The 17,059-nt window shown below is 40.6% G+C and overlaps 2 protein-coding genes across 4 annotated transcripts; one reads left to right on the top strand and one right to left on the bottom strand.

The window, feature by feature from the left end:
* The first annotated feature begins 420 nt into the window (after nt 1-420).
* LOC132866239 (zinc finger protein Gfi-1b-like) lies at nt 421-7,925 on the top strand. Of its 3 annotated transcripts, XM_060898919.1 has the most exons (8): nt 424-510; nt 1,246-1,372; nt 4,032-4,247; nt 5,018-5,184; nt 5,364-5,477; nt 6,023-6,188; nt 7,134-7,260; nt 7,406-7,925. In XM_060898919.1, the coding sequence occupies exons 3-7, from the start codon at nt 4,064-4,066 to the stop codon at nt 7,229-7,231; spliced, it is 729 nt and encodes a 242-aa protein (XP_060754902.1). In that variant the 5' UTR covers nt 424-510; nt 1,246-1,372; nt 4,032-4,063; the 3' UTR covers nt 7,232-7,260; nt 7,406-7,925. The 3 variants fall into 3 exon arrangements, with proteins under 3 accessions (XP_060754903.1, XP_060754902.1, XP_060754901.1); XM_060898920.1 differs by having other exon boundaries at nt 421-485; nt 7,134-7,925; XM_060898918.1 differs by having other exon boundaries at nt 7,134-7,925.
* LOC132865780 (zona pellucida sperm-binding protein 4) lies at nt 7,554-11,239 on the bottom strand. The gene is made up of 9 exons (XM_060898290.1): nt 11,228-11,239; nt 11,057-11,147; nt 10,297-10,419; nt 10,044-10,216; nt 9,774-9,871; nt 9,551-9,678; nt 8,354-8,534; nt 7,999-8,179; nt 7,554-7,649 (listed from the first exon to the last, which is right to left on the bottom strand). The coding sequence occupies exons 1-9, from the start codon at nt 11,237-11,239 to the stop codon at nt 7,554-7,556; spliced, it is 1,083 nt and encodes a 360-aa protein (XP_060754273.1).
* Nucleotides 11,240-17,059: the final 5,820 nt, after the last annotated feature.

Below are 17,059 nucleotides of genomic sequence, written 5' to 3'. Positions count from 1 at the left end.
GTATTTATACAACTGGTAACATAAATCAGGTGGAGGTAGTTCTTTTGGTGCTTCTTCAGAAAGGTCACTGGGTGCAAAAACTTATTGAGACCTCCTATCTTGACTAAAAAAAAAAAACCATGAAGTCAAAGTGAGGTTGGATATTATCTGAAAATGTATTTCTTTTTATACATTGCAAACTTTTTGTAGGTTTTATACAAGAAGTATTTCACAACAGCTGTTTTTTCTCTCTCCCTCTGTGTGTAAAAACCTACAACATGAAGCTAATGGCTTCCCAGACCCTCGTGCTCGTTTCTGAACGCTAACGGCAGGTCAGCGGAAGTGACGTGTCTGCGGTTCTCAGCGCTCAGCGCGAGCGTTTCCTCGGCGAGTTTCAGTTTTATGTGCGTGCACCAGCGCTCTGATTTATTGTTGGTGAGGCGCAACGAAGACTCACAACTTCAACATCCTAATCATTAATAGATCAAATCTCACTGGATTCACCGGTAAGCTTGCAGTAAATGTAGGCAGGTAAGTTTGAACTAACTCCAGAAGTAGCCTCACTCCTCAATATATATATAAAAATGTAAGCTGATGTAAAAATGAATTCATTTCTGCACTCGTCAATTAAATTAATTAAAGTTGCAGGAAACGTGTTCGAAATGATGGCAGGATGTTTTAGCATGAAAGCATAATCATAAATTTATGTGCGTGTGCTGTTTCTGCAGGTGTTTTCTTGCACCTGCAAATTAAACCACAAAAAAAGAAAAAGAAAAAAGAACTTTGCTAACTTATCTCGGTCTTTTTGCAAACACTTGAACTGCACTAAAATGTATTCTTGCCCTAATTTTTCCACATTTTATTTTTTTTAATAAATTACTTTATTCTAAAAAAAAAGCAATTCTAACATTTCAACCTGTATTTAGAAGTTATATACATTTAAAATATCCCAACTTTAGTTTTACTTAAAAATAATAATAATAATAAATTCTTTACAACCTTTACCAAGTGTTTTATTTTCCAAGTACACTTTGTAAAAGGGTTATACAAATTACTTTCAATAAAACGATTCATATTTTAGGATGACAATTTGGAAACCACTTCCTACCAAATAATCCGTCTGGGGTTTGTGATTTTTCATCCCCCCCCTTTCTTTCTTTCTTTAAACATCTTATCACATTTGCTCAGGTGTTTCTGATGGTCATAATTATGTATCATAAATCTTTTGCATGCCTTTTGTGTATTTTTTTTCCTCATTCCCCACAGGCTGTACAGTGTGTCTGGGTCTAACAGACACAGACATCCTGACATCCGCTGCAGCACAAGAGGAACCAAGGTGACGAAGCAGACGAAGACTGCAGTGTCTGAAACTCTTTAAGCACACAGACAGCCGGTAAATAACACCTAATGGACTCTGTCCTTTTAACCAGATCTGATCTGATGGTTTTTGTTTGTTTGTTTGTTTGTTTTTTCCCTAATGGCAATGAGGATTATTTGAAATAGATAAGCTTTTCTCTGATGAAGTGAATGCTTATACTGATACCTTTTGAACTTCAGTACTACATATTACTCAACAAAAATTATTAGTGAAAAAAACCCCAACATTTAGGATATCTTTAGGTGTTCTGTTTAATCAGCCAGTTAAAAATCAGATGCCGGACCTGCGTAGTCATTTGCTGTATTGTAGTCCTGTAGTTATCTTTCACCATTTCTGCAAGAACAGAGCTTAAATGTAGAATACTTTTTTATTCATCATTAATGTCCATTCTCAGTGCTACACTATTCCAGTATATACTGCTTAATGGAGGGAAATTATTACAACTAAACATTTAACTGCTCCACTGCTGGGTTTTTTTTTTTTTAATTGTGAGAAAGTACATTCTCTCCATCAACACTGAAATTTTCAGTATCAGTTAATTTCCTCAGTGTTAAATACTAGACAGTCCTGAACTTATCCATCAAACTATTAGATTAATCAAATGTTCATTATTTTTATAAGACAGCAGATCAGTATGATTTATTCGAATTGTTATTCTGCATGCATTTGTCATTCTTGTTTGATTTTTATTTAATGTATAAAAATGTAAGTGCAGACCCAGCACAGCATTCTCTAAATCACTAAACTAATGAGAAACGGATGAATATGAATTTAAATCAGCAAGGGTGATGTTTTGGGATTTCACATCACAGTTGTTATTTAAAAAAAAAAACACCAAGGAAAGCTACAAATGCTGATGCTTAACTTTTATGTACACTATAAAATATAAAGGGTTAGTTTACTTAGAAATATGGTAGTAAGGATTACTATTGAGGATAGATTGCCTAAATTTTCAAAGTAAAGTATAGTTTGTCTGTTTTTAGTTAAAACTTAATAGAGCTTAAAAAGCTTCAACAACCTAAAACTGTCAGCCTGCTTTATTTGGACATTTTGAGGCAGTTTCCTTAGTTGTCCTCTGTAAAGTTGCCATATCATGTTTTACAGTGTATGTGATTTTTTTTTTTAAATTGCGATCTGATTTGGGAAATTTCTGTTTAGAAATTTCCAAATGTGAGACTTTTTGAATTCAGGTTGAATTCAGTTATAGTTGGTCCTCCTAATTGCTTATACAACAGATTTAACTTTGTGTGTTAGAGCTGGATAAATGTGCTGACTAAGAATTACCAAAACAACATATTTACACTATTTAACAGGCATTCTTATCCGGAGTGACATAGAGAAGTGCTTTTTAGTCTCCATCAAAAACACATCCTCATGCTAGTTCAATTAATCAGGGATTAAGAATACCATTGCATTAAAACCCTGCCAGGGGGACGTTAATACAGAATGAAACAAAACACACAACTCAAGGAATTAGAATTTTTTTAAATAAATAAATTCGCTGAATACAATAATATAATACAAACAATTTTGTAGTGGTGACATTTTATGCATTCAACACCGCTGAAGAATATACAGATAATATACAGACAAACAGGCACAGCTACACGGTACAAGCGCTGATTATTGAAGAACCTATGAAGTGAATTCAATACCCCCACCTAGAGGTATAAAAAACTTTTCTGTCTCTTTTGTGGTTGTTTCGTGTCTCTGCACAGTGAGTTGAGTAAAGAATAAAAGTATCACCGGGTGTGCTGTTACATGAACTCCAGAAGCTGATAGTTTTCCAATTACAGCATATGACAAAACGTTTTATTCCTCTTATACTACAGCAGTTTGGCATTTAAAAATATATAGAGAAAAATTATCTTGCCATATTGTTTGTGTTTACAGTTGCATTAATGTTGTGGAACATGCGCAAGACATGTTAGTTCCTCTTATTACTTACATTATAGCAGCTTCTCTGTCTCGAAGTAAATCAGAAAAAGATAGAGCTTGTCAAAAGCCTTTTAAGTTACATTAATGTTATGGAACATGCACAGCAAGAAGGTTCTGGGTTCGAGCCCAGTGGCTGGTGGGGGCCCTTCTATGTGGAGTCTGCATGGGTTTCCTCCAGGTGATCCGGTTTCCCCCACAGTTCAAAGACATGCAGTTAGATTAATGTGAGGCGGCCTTGGGCTGAAGTGCCCTTGAACAAGGTACTTAACCCCTGACTGCTTCCCGGGCGCTCTAGTGTGGCTGCCCACTGCTCTGGGTGTGCGTGCGCGTGTTCACTGCTTCAGATGGGTTAAATGCAGAGGATGAATCTCACTGTGCTTGAAGTGTGCATGTGACAAAGTCGTCGTCTTCTTAAAAAAGTTACTGACTTTAAATCTGACTGATAAAAAGTGATACCAGAGACTCCTTCTAAAAATGGTAAATAAATATCTCAAGGAAAGCTTGACCATATCAACGATTACACACTTTAAAAAAAAAAATCAGTTGATGCAGAGCATCTGCTATACAAGTTTATCAGTGTTATCGCCTCTATATTCATTCTCAAATAGAGCGAGTGCATTAACATAACTTAAACCTGATTTGCCTTACAGCTGGAGCTATTGTCAGAGCTGCTGTTATAGAAAATTAATCAACACTTTTCAACCTCATTAGTCTTGTACATTTCCACCTCTCCCAGCCAGCGAATCTTCTACATATCCAACGGACATTATGCCTCGATCTTTCCTGGTGAAAAAGCGTAGGAGGGGAGGCTCTCGATCTTCTCTTCCTACAGACTGTATGCCATGTCTGGGCATAACAGGCTACACAGGACTAGGAACCCAAGAAGAGTCCGAGCCAAATGTTGAGGCTTCATCTGTACAGCAGTTGAAGACACACCGAGACTGGACAACAGGTCAGCAAAGAGTGGACACTGCTGTTGAGACCTATTTTATGAGCAAGTATAATAAATCCCTGCTCCAGAATGTATGGTATGATACAGGGTGTTTCAAAAAATTTGATATTGAGATGTAAATATCTCAAACTACGTAGTCTAGGCAAATGAAACTGAACAGGCTTAATGTTGAGCAATATAAAGATTTATTCCTCAAAATTTGAATGAGAAATTCAAAAAGGTATGTGGACCCCATGAACAATGACAAATTTTCAATATGCACGCCACCTCGGACACCCTTCCTCTTTGAGCTTTTTGTGCCGTGTTCAAATCCACATTGCAGTTGGCACATTTTTTAGAGAATTCTCTCAAATGCACACTGCACAGTCTTGTTCGAGTGTACTCGAACACACAAAATGCCTTTTCTTTTCCAGTGAGTGGCATTTCTATACCTAAAAAGATAAAAACAAAAACCATTAAACATAAAATTGACCCGTTTCCACACATGCTGTTAAAATTTGAGGTCAATTGAATAAGAAGTTATTAGATTGTGAAATATCAAACTTTTTGAAACACCCTGTATACTTATTGCTAATCCTGATAACCTTCATACAACATATGACTTTAAGACTAAAATGCTAATATGGATAATAGTCCAGGTTAATGAGACAAGTCAGGCCAATTGCTCATCTTCCCTCCCCCCACTTCAGACATGAACAGTTTGCATTATGACCTATACGTTGACTTTGCATAAGGTTATATAAATTTACATAAACTTCTTTCCTTCAAAGGAATTATAGGATTTGGTGAATTCCCTTCACCGATTCCCTGGCATCACATTCATTCTAGCAACTCTGAGGACAAACTGGCCCTGGAAAGTGCATTAAAGTCCAGCACCAAAGACAGAGATTATTCAGCCATCAGCTCTTCTATGATACACTGCCTGTTATGTGGCAAGGTAAATCAGCCTGGACCCATTTCCACATTAACTTTCACAATAAAAAAAAAAAAAAAACTATTTTTTTAAAGAATGTATCTAGAAGGCAATTTTCCCTGCATTAATCCATATTAATTCACTGTCACCTACTTGCTGTACAGTCTGAAATTATTCCTCTCTCATTTATATCTCTTTCACAGAGCTTCTTCTCCCTTTCTGACTCGGAAGACCATCATTACAAGTGTCACGAAGGTCACAAGCCGCCTGTAGTCTGTATCAACAACAGCAAACCCGTGACACCACACAGAACAAAGGTCATTACACGTTGCTGAAACCTTTGTCATTTTTGCATTCTGAGAAGTCAATTTCATCAGGCTCATTGTCAAAACAGAAATTGCACAAGATCACAAAGGTGACATTATGGTGAAATTAGCTACTTTTAACCAAACATTTTAGTGCCATATAGAACATAAGCACAAGATAAATTGAGTTGTTTAAAAAAAAAAAAAAGCCACCAAGATCTGACCTCAAAAATAGGTTGACTAAATACAGGAATGTCATCTAGATATACATAAACTCATTTAAAGTGGTCCTTTGCTACAAAAACTTTGAGAACCCATGGTTTAAAACATTATTAGTTCTCCTAGTAATCACATGAGGATCTTGAATGCACAATTTCATTCAGGTTTTTTGTGAACTTAACACGACCAGCACACAATTAAGCATTATGGGTTTATCACTTTGAACATTAGAATATCCATTCTAGTGAACAGACTTCTACTAAAGTGCATGATCATATCATTTAATGAAAGATTACTGCTGATGAATAGAACTATAAATCCAACATTGAATGTTTTAGGAGCGAACATTCGAGTGCAAGGTGTGTGGGAAGCTGTTCAAACGCTCCTCCACTCTCTCCACCCACCTGCTGATCCACTCGAACACAAGGCCGTACCCCTGCCAGTACTGCGGCAAGAGATTCCACCAGAAATCAGATATGAAGAAACACACCTTCATTCACACAGGTAAGACCTTATACAGATTGTAACATTTCTGCATTTACATGTGGCATGTTTATGCAGGTTAATATCCATCACACATAATTCATTATAAAATGAGACCTGTCAAGGAGCAGGATATACTAGGCAGCAAGAGACATCAGTTCTTGAAGTGTTGGAAGCAGGAGAAATGGGCAAGTAAGGATCTGAGTAACCAAAAAAAAAAAACCCCACACAACCACCACAACCCAAACACCATTATGGCTAGATGACTGGGTCTGAGCATCTCCAAAATGGCACATCTTGTGGGGTGTTCCTGGGTATGCAGTGTTAGTACCTACTGGTCTAGTGGTCCAAGGAAGGACAACTGGTGGACCAGTGATCAAGTCACGGTGTCAAAGGGGCATGAAGGCTGGCCCATATGGTTCAATCCCACAGAAGAGCTGTTTCAGCAGTTTGTGCTACACTAGCTCTGTGTTCAGGACCATATGGGCTAGCCTCCATGACCCTGGTTCACTAGTTGTCCTTCAGTGGACCACTTTTGGTAGGCACTGCATACCAGGAACACCCCACCAGAGGTACCATTTTGGAGATGCTCAGTAATCATAATTTGGCCCTGGTCAGAGTCACTCAGATCCTTACACTTGCCCATTTTTCCTGGTTCCAACACATCAACTTCAAGAACTGACTTCTCTTGCTGTCCAATATATCCCACCCCTTGACAGGTGCCATGGTAAGAACAATGTAATTCACTGGTCCGTTTTTAAAATTGTATGGTGCATTGTGTTATGCAAGAACACCCATATACACAATTATGCATTGTACTGAAACATGATTGGCAGAATTGCATGAATGACCAGCAGTATGGTTTTCCTAAAAGTGGACAGCAACTCCAGACTGGATGTTTAAAAATGCATTCTATCCATTGCCTGAATTGTGGATTATTGTACATTTTCTGGTTTTTGTTTTTAGGAGAGAAGCCACATGTGTGCAGGGTGTGTGGGAAAGCCTTCAGCCAGAGCTCTAATCTAATCACACACAGCAGAAAGCACTACAGACCCTTCACCTGAGCAAGCATGCACGCTTCAATTTCTCCCTTGTAAAAATCACTCCCCATTTTGACAAACCTTTTAAAAAAAAATTAAAAAAAAAAAAAATCAGTTGACGTGACCTGGTTTGCAGATCACAGAAAAAAATCAGACTCCACATTGTCTTTTTAACCTTTATTTTTTTGTGATACACAGCAGTTATTCTGGGCATAGCAAGTGATGACAGTTTTATAAGACTGACACCTCCAAACTCAAGATTTCACTGCTGGGGAAACGGCTCCTTAAAATTCAAGAAAACACAGCTTTAGATGACCATTTGTATGCACAACACAAATGAGTGACATCATGAGGAAAGTGTCAGGTACTCACTATCGATACAGCCCTCTACACATGGACCTTCAGATGGTAAACACACCTCAGTAGCACACATAAAATAGATCTGAGAAAAGGACAAAAGTAAAATTCCTTAATTCTTGAGTAGACCCTTGAACCTATATTGAAACATTAAATATGAAAATTATAACTAAAGTGCAGTTCAAAATCAGACAGATGATGCCCGATTAATGGTTACAGGTTGTGTTCCAGATCTTAGAAGGCTTCACTACTCCAAGTTTCATACATAATGTTAGCATGAGAATACTCTGAACAGTTTGACACTCCAGTGCTGTACTATTACAATTTAAATAATAGTAATAAATAAATCCCTGTGAAGCAATACCATTTCTGATGCATGCATCTGTGCTCTTCTCAAGTGTGTTCAGTTAAAATTAACATGGTTGGGTATTTACCTCTTCCTCCTCTCCATTCTCTTCCACTTCCTCCACATCCTCACCAGGTACCATTTCCTTCCTACTGTTTTCCAGGAACTGAAAGGTACTGACGGTGAATCGCCTCACATGATTGGCCATTCCTTCTGGCAGAGTGGCAGGGGTTTCATGGGATGGTGTGACATCAAAGGGGTTTGGGCAGCTATAGAGAAGGAATATAGGGTATAGGAAAAGCCATTTTCTTGGTAACTTGGTCCAAGATCTCCACATTAAAAAACACTGGCTTTAATAAATCAAAGCAGAAATATTTAAAAAAAAAAAAAAAAAAGGTCCGAGAGGGGGGAAAAAACCCCAAACTTGTTTATCTGGACTGTACCCATCATAGAGGAGGACCCATGCTGAATGTGCTGAGCGAGGGTACGCCACACAGTAATGCACCAACAGCACTGCACTGGGGTCTACAGGGTTCAGCAGACGCACCTCCAGGTAAAGGGGTTTCCCCAGCAGCTTGCGCAGAGGCCGGTGGTATTGTGGGTAGTAGCTACTATACTGCTGGTCTAGGATGATAAAAAAAAAAAAAAAAATAATGCACATTTTGAAGACAATGTTGAATGCAATTTAAATTTAACCCTCCCACCAAAAACTTGATGTCCTAGTAACATCTACACCTTTCTAAGATTCCAGGTGCTTGAATATATTCATGTTCCCACTCATTTAAAATCCCACACCTTCCCCACTACATGATCACCTATGGTGGTCTTAGACATTTCCCCAATATAATCCTGAACCTCAGACTAATTGAGAACTACTCTTCCTATAAATATTGTACCACTGTGCTGTAGGCAACTTTAGCATAGTAAGCCTACTAGTTAACTGCTGGCAAACCATCATGCATTTGCTACAGGTTGAAACAAATGAGGTTTAAGCAAGTTTTCCCTTCTTCGTTACCCATTTTACTAAAGTTGCTTTAGTTGAATGTTAAATAAACCTGGAGAATGAGAGTTTTCATTAGCAATGTTAGCTAACTGGATAGCATAGCATACAGGATTTTGTTTAGCACATGATCTAACAGGTTTGAGCCTATTTTTTAGAACAAACTAAGTTCACAATTATGCTAGTCAGCTAATCATAAATGGATTTATTCAGTCCATTTCAAATGGTAAAATGAATTTACCACAGCTTTTAAGTCTAAACAGCAATCACACAAGTCTATATAACTACAGGTCAAGAGATGCCAACCATTTAATTTGATTTCCTGAATTCAAACCAGTTAATATTTATGGAAATTTGATTAAAAAAAGAAGCCCCACACAAATCAAAGACAACCATTCCATTAAGTTAGAGGCATTTAATAAGCTGCAATAAAATGCAAACATTTTTCTGAGGCAGGGTTCCCCAAATGGCCAGAGTCCAACAGTTTAATAGGTTCCCATTTCATGGACACTGGATTCTATTCAATTGCCAGCTTTAATAAATGCAGGGTAGGAAATCCACAAAGTTTTTTCCCCCAGATTCTGGCCCTCCAGCACTGGATTTGCTGAACTCCTGCTGCAAGTGTGCACGAGACACTGACCTTTTGCAATCCTGAGTTGAACTCCAAACACTCCCTGGGCCTGAATGGCTGGGCCAAGAGTTGGACTTTTAACCAGGTAACCCACGCTCGCCACGCTGCCAGGCAGGAACCGGCACTCAACCAACAACCTGACAAAAATCAAGAAATAAAATTGACAGTATTTGTATGCATATGGGTATGAGTATTTTTGCAAGAAGTGAAAGTCATGTTGATGAACATGTACCTAAATGGTGACACTCTGGTTATGGTTCCATAGTTGAGAGTGACAGACTGCAAAGTGTTCAAGATCTCCAGCATATAGATCACAGTGTTGCCCACTTCCTAAAAACAATTTTGCACCAAAAGAAACTTTCATACATGCTCATCAATTGCTGCAAGAATGGCTTACAGCATTGAACAATAACGTCTAAAACATCTTGGCAACCCAAAACAGGAAGTGCTATTTAAACATAGTGGATCGCATATTACATATTCTGTGAACAATTTCACGCACATATTTGCGAGCACCACAGCCATCCAACGGGATCTTAAAGAGAGCCAAGTCAGCCACCACTTTTTGAGGAGTGCAGGAGCTGTTGCCAGCTGCTACCAAGAGGTCAGGTGAAAGGGGTGGATCTGTGAGCGATGCAGGGATGGAGAAAACGAAATGCCCATCAGCTGTACATTCTGACAGGGGAAGAAAAAGAAGGATAAACAAGAGGTCCTGAGAGCTGTCTCTCTGAAGATCACACAGGGGGAAACCTCACCATCCATAGGGTAGTAGCAGATCTGAGTATCTGGGCAGTAACAGCAACCCAGCTGACGGCATGCAACTGCTGAAACAGATCTGGGTCCACAGGCTAACCGCTGTTCAAATGGCAGACTGCATTCTGTAGGACATTCACAATGATGGCCATACGTTTTTATGAGTGCATGAGAGCACAAATCAAAACACTGACTTATTGGTGGAAAACTCCAAAACCAGAGATGAACACAATAGCACCAACCCAAACCATAAGGGGGAATTTCCTTCCTGAGCATCACATGCTTGTTGCTGATTGGACATGGCATACGACACAGTGAAAACAAGTTACACATTTTTGGTCTGTTAGCCTAGGGAAATACTTATTACAGTGAGGAGTAATTCTTTATTCTGATTAACCAAAGTTTTTAGGTGAAGTGTCATTCACATACTCCCATTAATGCTGTGCAAAGTTGGTGCAATTTTTTTTAAACATCATGAATCCCATTGATTTAAAAAACACAAACATCTGTAGAACCTTACTGTAAACAACCTGTAACCATCTCTCAGATGGACACCTCATGTAGCCAATCAACAAGAGGCAAGTCATGTTTGATAAGCAGTTTTGGCTTTTAAAAGGCGTTTTAATTTGTGGGCCATTGTACACGCGTTACTCTCCAGTTTAAAAACTGCTTTTGTAGCAACGGCTTAGATTATACACACAATGCTAAATTTGGGGGTAGTTTATATATATATTAAAAGAAATTGCTTCAAAAAGGTCATACCATGGTTCATGGGAACTTGGCACGTCAGGAAGGCCTCAACTACACGGCCATCCACTGTCTGATACTTCAGTACAATTTGGTACTGTCCATCCTATGGAAAAAAATAAACCCTATTCTTTACTTAGATAACCAAGTGTGTATTTACATTTATTTCAATACCACTTCACAAACCTGATAAACCATGTGACAAGATGTGTAGGGCAGGAGAATTTTAATACCACCATTTTGGTTCTTCTTTATCAAGTACCCACAATGACTTGGGGCTTCCTCGAACAGCACCGCCTTTATACTTCCCTTGACACCAACAACAGGAGCTTAAAGGGAGGGAGAATAATCAAACCCACAATCAGCAATATTTAAACAGTTCTGTAGGCACCCAAGTTTTACTGCCATGTTTATTAAGAGAACATGGGAGAAACCTATAAATGGGCATCAGGTTTGACATTTTGTATGGCAAACATCATGGAAGCCAATAACTATAAATGAATAAAAAGCCAAACAAGAATGCCTCGGTACTGGTCTGATTAAAAATTCTAAAATGCAGATGTTAATTGAACGCAAACAAGATTGACCTTGATGCTCAAATCAACTTTACAAGCCAAAACCTAAAGACTTACACTGAACTGTCAGGCCTGTGATTGGCCCAGGAGGTAGTGTGACACTCATCTCTTTCGAGTGGCACAAGACTTGTGGTTGATGCATTTGAGAAGACAGGGGTGTGATCGGGGATGACCAGGAAGTTGGCTTTGTTTCTTTGGGTTGCTGGATGGATGGGGTTGCTGGTTTGAAATATGGGCCCAAGGGTTTTTGAGGATGAGAAGGCTGGATCTCATGCTTGCCCGGTTGAAGTGGTGTGAAAATGGGTTTGGGTATGAGGCTGGCTGCTGATGTCAGAGGAGGAGATGGTGAAGTGTAGGGACACTGGAGTCGTACAGCATGGTGTCTCTGTATTGCAGTATTCCAGAACTTCAGAGAAAGATGGAGTATCGTGGGGGACTACAAAATGGAAGGAGATTTTGCATGCATTGAAATGAGACATTTGAGGGTAATTTGAATATAAAGCTAGCGGAACTAGGTACTGAAGAACATACAATTGCTACAATGACTATGTCCACATACACTCTTGGGGGAAGAGGAGAAAAGGATTCGTTAAGGGTTCTTCACACACTTCAAAAGAGAAGTCCTTTGACAAAAAGATCCTGTATGGGTCTACACAGAACCTTCAAGGCTTCCCAAAAAGGGACAACCTGAACAGTTTAAGATTCTAGATTTAACCTTTGAAATGTAGAAACACTTTCTATTAAGTGGCCAAATAAGACAGTCACCATTTACTAAACTCCCCCCGCAAAAAAAACCCACACCACAACTTGCTCATACATTTAACCACTAAGGAGGTTATAAGTGTGACCACAGAACCAATAGTCCAAATGACTTTCCTGGGCCAATGATGGAGCATTTTAGATGTGTGGAATAAAAATTAAAGCATTTTTTACCGTAGTGTAAGAGTGACAGGCAGGAAGAGGCGAAGAGAAAACCACACCCCTGCCTCTACGCTGCAGCGAGTACCCACAGTGTGCTGGAACAGAAGACACAGGCACCCAAACTCGCCTCTTCACATCTATAACCACACAGATGGAAGAATAGAACACAGGTCTGTGTTAAACAGATCCAAGCAAGAAGTGTTAAATATGCAGTTTACAAAATGACCATAAAATGGATCCAGGATTAGCACTACTTATACATCTTTACTTCAAAAGTAGGTGCCCATCTGCCATGGCACGTGCCATCACCTATGAAGGATGTCTGCAGATTACATTTCTGTCTTCAAGAGAACTTGCTCAGAAACCCAAAATATTAGATAATACAACTGTACTGCAAGTCAGCGTATACTGGCAAGATCCAGCAGCAAAGTGGCAATCACATCAAGTGCATTACCCTACATAGCTTCAAGTGTCCCCTTACTGTTAGGGCACATGATTGAGGCCATGAGCCAAACCATAATCTGTCCTTTTGGTTCAAGTGTAATGTTCTGATCCACAATAAAACCATTATGTAAACTGATTCCTGAAGGAGAAAAAGGAGGGGGAACCCACCCTACATAGTTTTTGGACCCTCCACTTCTCATGTACTGGAACAGTATTTTATATCATGAAAAAGCATTCTATATGGACAAAAGAAGCCTTCTAGGAGTCAGTAAATATAGTGGCTTGCAAAAGCATTCAACAGATTTGTCTGAACACCAAACAAATACATGTTCTCTTACAGGAAATATTCAAAAAGTCAATTATTGGTCAGCAAGTATTTCAAAGAAAATCGAAAACAAAAAACATTGCTTGCACATGTATGCAACTCCCTAGGTTTTGGAAGTTCCAGATGATGGATCCTGTCAAAGACAACTGACTTGTACCTGGCCTTTGACTGTAAATATTAAAAACAGCCCTCATTTACTGGATAAACCCCACCTCCATTGAATAATCATTGAAGAGACTGTCCATGTGAAGGAAATGAAAAAAAAAAAAATAATGCCAAGGAAGCCAAAGTAAAATTTTCATAACTTAGGAATGAGGCACAAAATTAATTATATCCAAGGCATTAGACATCCCAGTAAGCACTGTTGGATGAATAGTGAAGCAGAAGCTGCATTACACCACCCAAGCCCCTCCTTCAAAATTCAGCACAGAGACACTGGTGAGAAATATAGATTGTCATTTGTTATCCAGACAAATCTTATGACTTAAGACGGATGGATACTTTTGCAATGGACTGTATATAAACTGAATTCTATGTACAGAACATTCTACAGAAGAAATAAGAATCAAGTTGCAGTGGAGTCAAATTTGTTTCAGTCCTACAGGAACTTCAACTGAACTAGCTACCTGTATGGTCACCGATTCTTTGGCTTTAAAAAGGGCTTTTTTGATAGCAACCTTATAAGGATGTGCTTACATGACCACTTACACTGAAATCATACTTTACCTTTGACTTTAATGGAATTTATTTTTGCAGAGGGCAGAGATACTCGCAAATGATCCCTTTTGCAGGTGAGCACTGGAGACAACTGAGAGGAATCATTTGCCAGGATTGGGAATCTATGATGTTGAGACACCTGGGGAACCTGAGGGACCTGGGGAATGTGGGGAACCTGAGGCAGCTGGGGAACCTGAGGGAGCTCGGGAACCTGAGGGAGCTGGGGCAGCTCGGGAATGTGGGGAACCTGAGGCAGCTGGGGAACCTGAGGGAGCTCAGGAACCTGAGGGAGCTGGGGCAGCTCAGGAATGTGGGGAACCTGAGGCAGCTGGGGGACCTGAGGCAGCTGAGGGAGCTCAGGGACCTGAGGCAGCTGGGGCAGCTGGGGGACCTGAGGAATGTGGGGCAGCTGGGGGACCTGGGGCAGCTCAGGAATGTGGGGAACCTGAGGCAGCTGAGGGAGCTCAGGAACCTGAGGGAGCTGGGGCAGCTCGGGAATGTGGGGAACCTGAGGCAGCTGGGGGACCTGAGGCAGCTGAGGGAGCTCAGGGACCTGAGGCAGCTGGGGCAGCTGGGGCACCTGAGGGACCTGGGGCACCTGAGGGACCTGGGGCACCTGAGGGACCTGAGGGACCTGGGGCAGCTGAGGGACCTGGGGCAGCTGAGGGACCTGGGGCAGCTGGGGCAGCTGGGGCACCTGAGGGACCTGGGGCAGCTGGGGCACCTGAGGGACCTGGGGCAGCTGGGGCACCTGAGGGACCTGGGGCAGCTGGGGCACCTGAGGGACCTGGGGCAGCTGGGGCACCTGAGGGACCTGGGGCAGCTGGGGCACCTGGGGCAGCTGGGGCACCTGAGGGACCTGAGGAATGTGGGGCACCTGAGGGACCTGAGGAATGTGGGGCACCTGAGGGACCTGGGGCAGCTCAGGAATGTGGGGAACCTGAGGCAGCTGAGGGAGCTCAGGAACCTGAGGGACCTGGGGCAGCTGAACTGTAGTTGTCTGAGGCACTGGAGTTTGTTTTCTTGCTGATTTATTTTCAGTCGTCATGTATGAATCCGGTGGACTGGGCTTTTGATGATAATTATGGTAGTAAGGGTATATAGGATGAGGAAAATAAGGGGGGTACACCATAGGCATGCTCAGATGCAAGTGCCCAAATGGAGGCTGAAAAGGTAGGATAGATGGTAAAGATGGATGCTGTACGGTTACTCCAGTCACACTAGCTGGGGCTGTTTGCTCAGAATTGAGCAATGTGTGCCAATGGGGTTGTTCCATGGTGGTTATTTCAGGCACCAAGTGTGGTTTAGGCATCTCTGGCTTAGTGAAAATAGGGTCAACTGGGATAATCCGAGTATGCAGTGGATAGAGCGGTTGAGAGAATGGTGCAGAGGGATTATATGGATAGTAATGGGGAGGGGCCTGACAAGAGAGAGCATACATTTTCCCATCCAAGAGGACATTAAGAATGCCGCTTCCATCCTGATGAAAGACAAAAAGAAAAACTTTGGCCAATTTTAAATTCTAGGTCATATCAAATGCAATTAAACACAGATGAAGGCAGACTAATCCCATTACTCTAAAGTTAATCTTGTGTTCAGTTCAGAATACTAGCAGAACATTAAATAAACCTTTCAAAAATTGTTTTAAGATGACTGCTATTCTATTGTATTTACATTTAAGAGACAATCATCCATCAGAGCTACAGTATAATATGTAAAATGCCTTCCATTTGTTAATAAGTCTGAGGAACCTACCTTAGCACATGGCACTGTGTAAGGAATGAAGAGGATCAGTTCTTCAGGTGTTGAGTCCATACGATATGCACACGTTTTAGAGACAAGTGGCACCCACTTCTTATTTACTATGAAACAAAATGAGGCCTATGAATGGTGCATGTAATGATGCGCAAGCCTAGTTTTAAACAGTTATATTTGTAGCTCAAGTGTCAGCTGAAGCCCATGGTAAACGGTCGATCACAAACGTATGCAAGTCTGTTGTAATTTCAATTTCTGGACTCTTAAATCCTGAAATTTTAGCTTCATTAGCCAAGTCAAAAAAACCTGGATATGGTGGTATAAATTAAAATCCACACAATCCTTAGTTATTGATATTTTAGTGCCATCAGCCAGATCACTCACTAAACCATAACATACTTCAGTGTGCCAGCACAGCTGGTCACCTTATTTGCAGAAGCTAACTATACATGAACAACAACTAGAAGACGCATCTAAAAACTGATCTTACTAAACAAAAAAAGTCTCACCTTTGAGGTTATACTTTTCTATACCTCTCCAAGACCCAGTAATCTTTATGGTTATGCCCAAATACGAGCAGAAACCAGACGGAGTGACAGGAGCAGAATCAGGAGTCACGGGACAGGAAACACTCATAGGCATTCCCCACCACAGCAGCGGTAAAACATAACTTCCATTCTGAAGAATCACAGAAAGCCATTGTACAGAGAGAAGAAATGCAACCTCCTGTGATATCTTAAAGCTAACAGGTGGCCTTGAGGACAACTCTACATACAGGAGGCCATCAAATGTACAAAAATGGTCAGTGTCAAGAGACAAGTAGGCTCCGACTGTACCTGCTGTAAGACATAGCACCCATCATACGGAGCCATGAGGACTAGGTCTCTCAATGTCGCCTTCACATTATACCCACAGTATGAAGGCAGGTGAAGTATTGGCACAGGAGATGCACCCACTAAGAAGTGCGAGATACAGGTTTCATAAATTACATAATGCAAAATATTTGCCTTATTAGTCGCAATTTGACATGACCGGCCAACCTCGGTCCACAAGAAGATGTACGGTGTTCCATCCTTTAGCTGTTAGGATTATTGCAGCTGGAGAACATTGCACCACTGGCCTCCTTCGTAACCATTCGTCAGTAATATGGGTGGAAAAAAAATTCACTTTTCCTTGGACCGCTTGACCAAAAACTCCTACACAAAAAGAAGAGTGTTATTTAGTGTGCATTACCTAAATATGGGTTTAGGGTTATGGAGAGTCAGGACCTGGAGAGTCAGA

This window comes from Neoarius graeffei, chromosome 18 (genome assembly GCF_027579695.1).
Source record: "Neoarius graeffei isolate fNeoGra1 chromosome 18, fNeoGra1.pri, whole genome shotgun sequence".
Taxonomy (NCBI): Eukaryota; Metazoa; Chordata; class Actinopteri; order Siluriformes; family Ariidae; genus Neoarius; species Neoarius graeffei.
The sequence above is the reverse complement of the archived record's forward strand: the minus strand, read 5'-3'. Positions and strand labels throughout refer to the sequence as shown.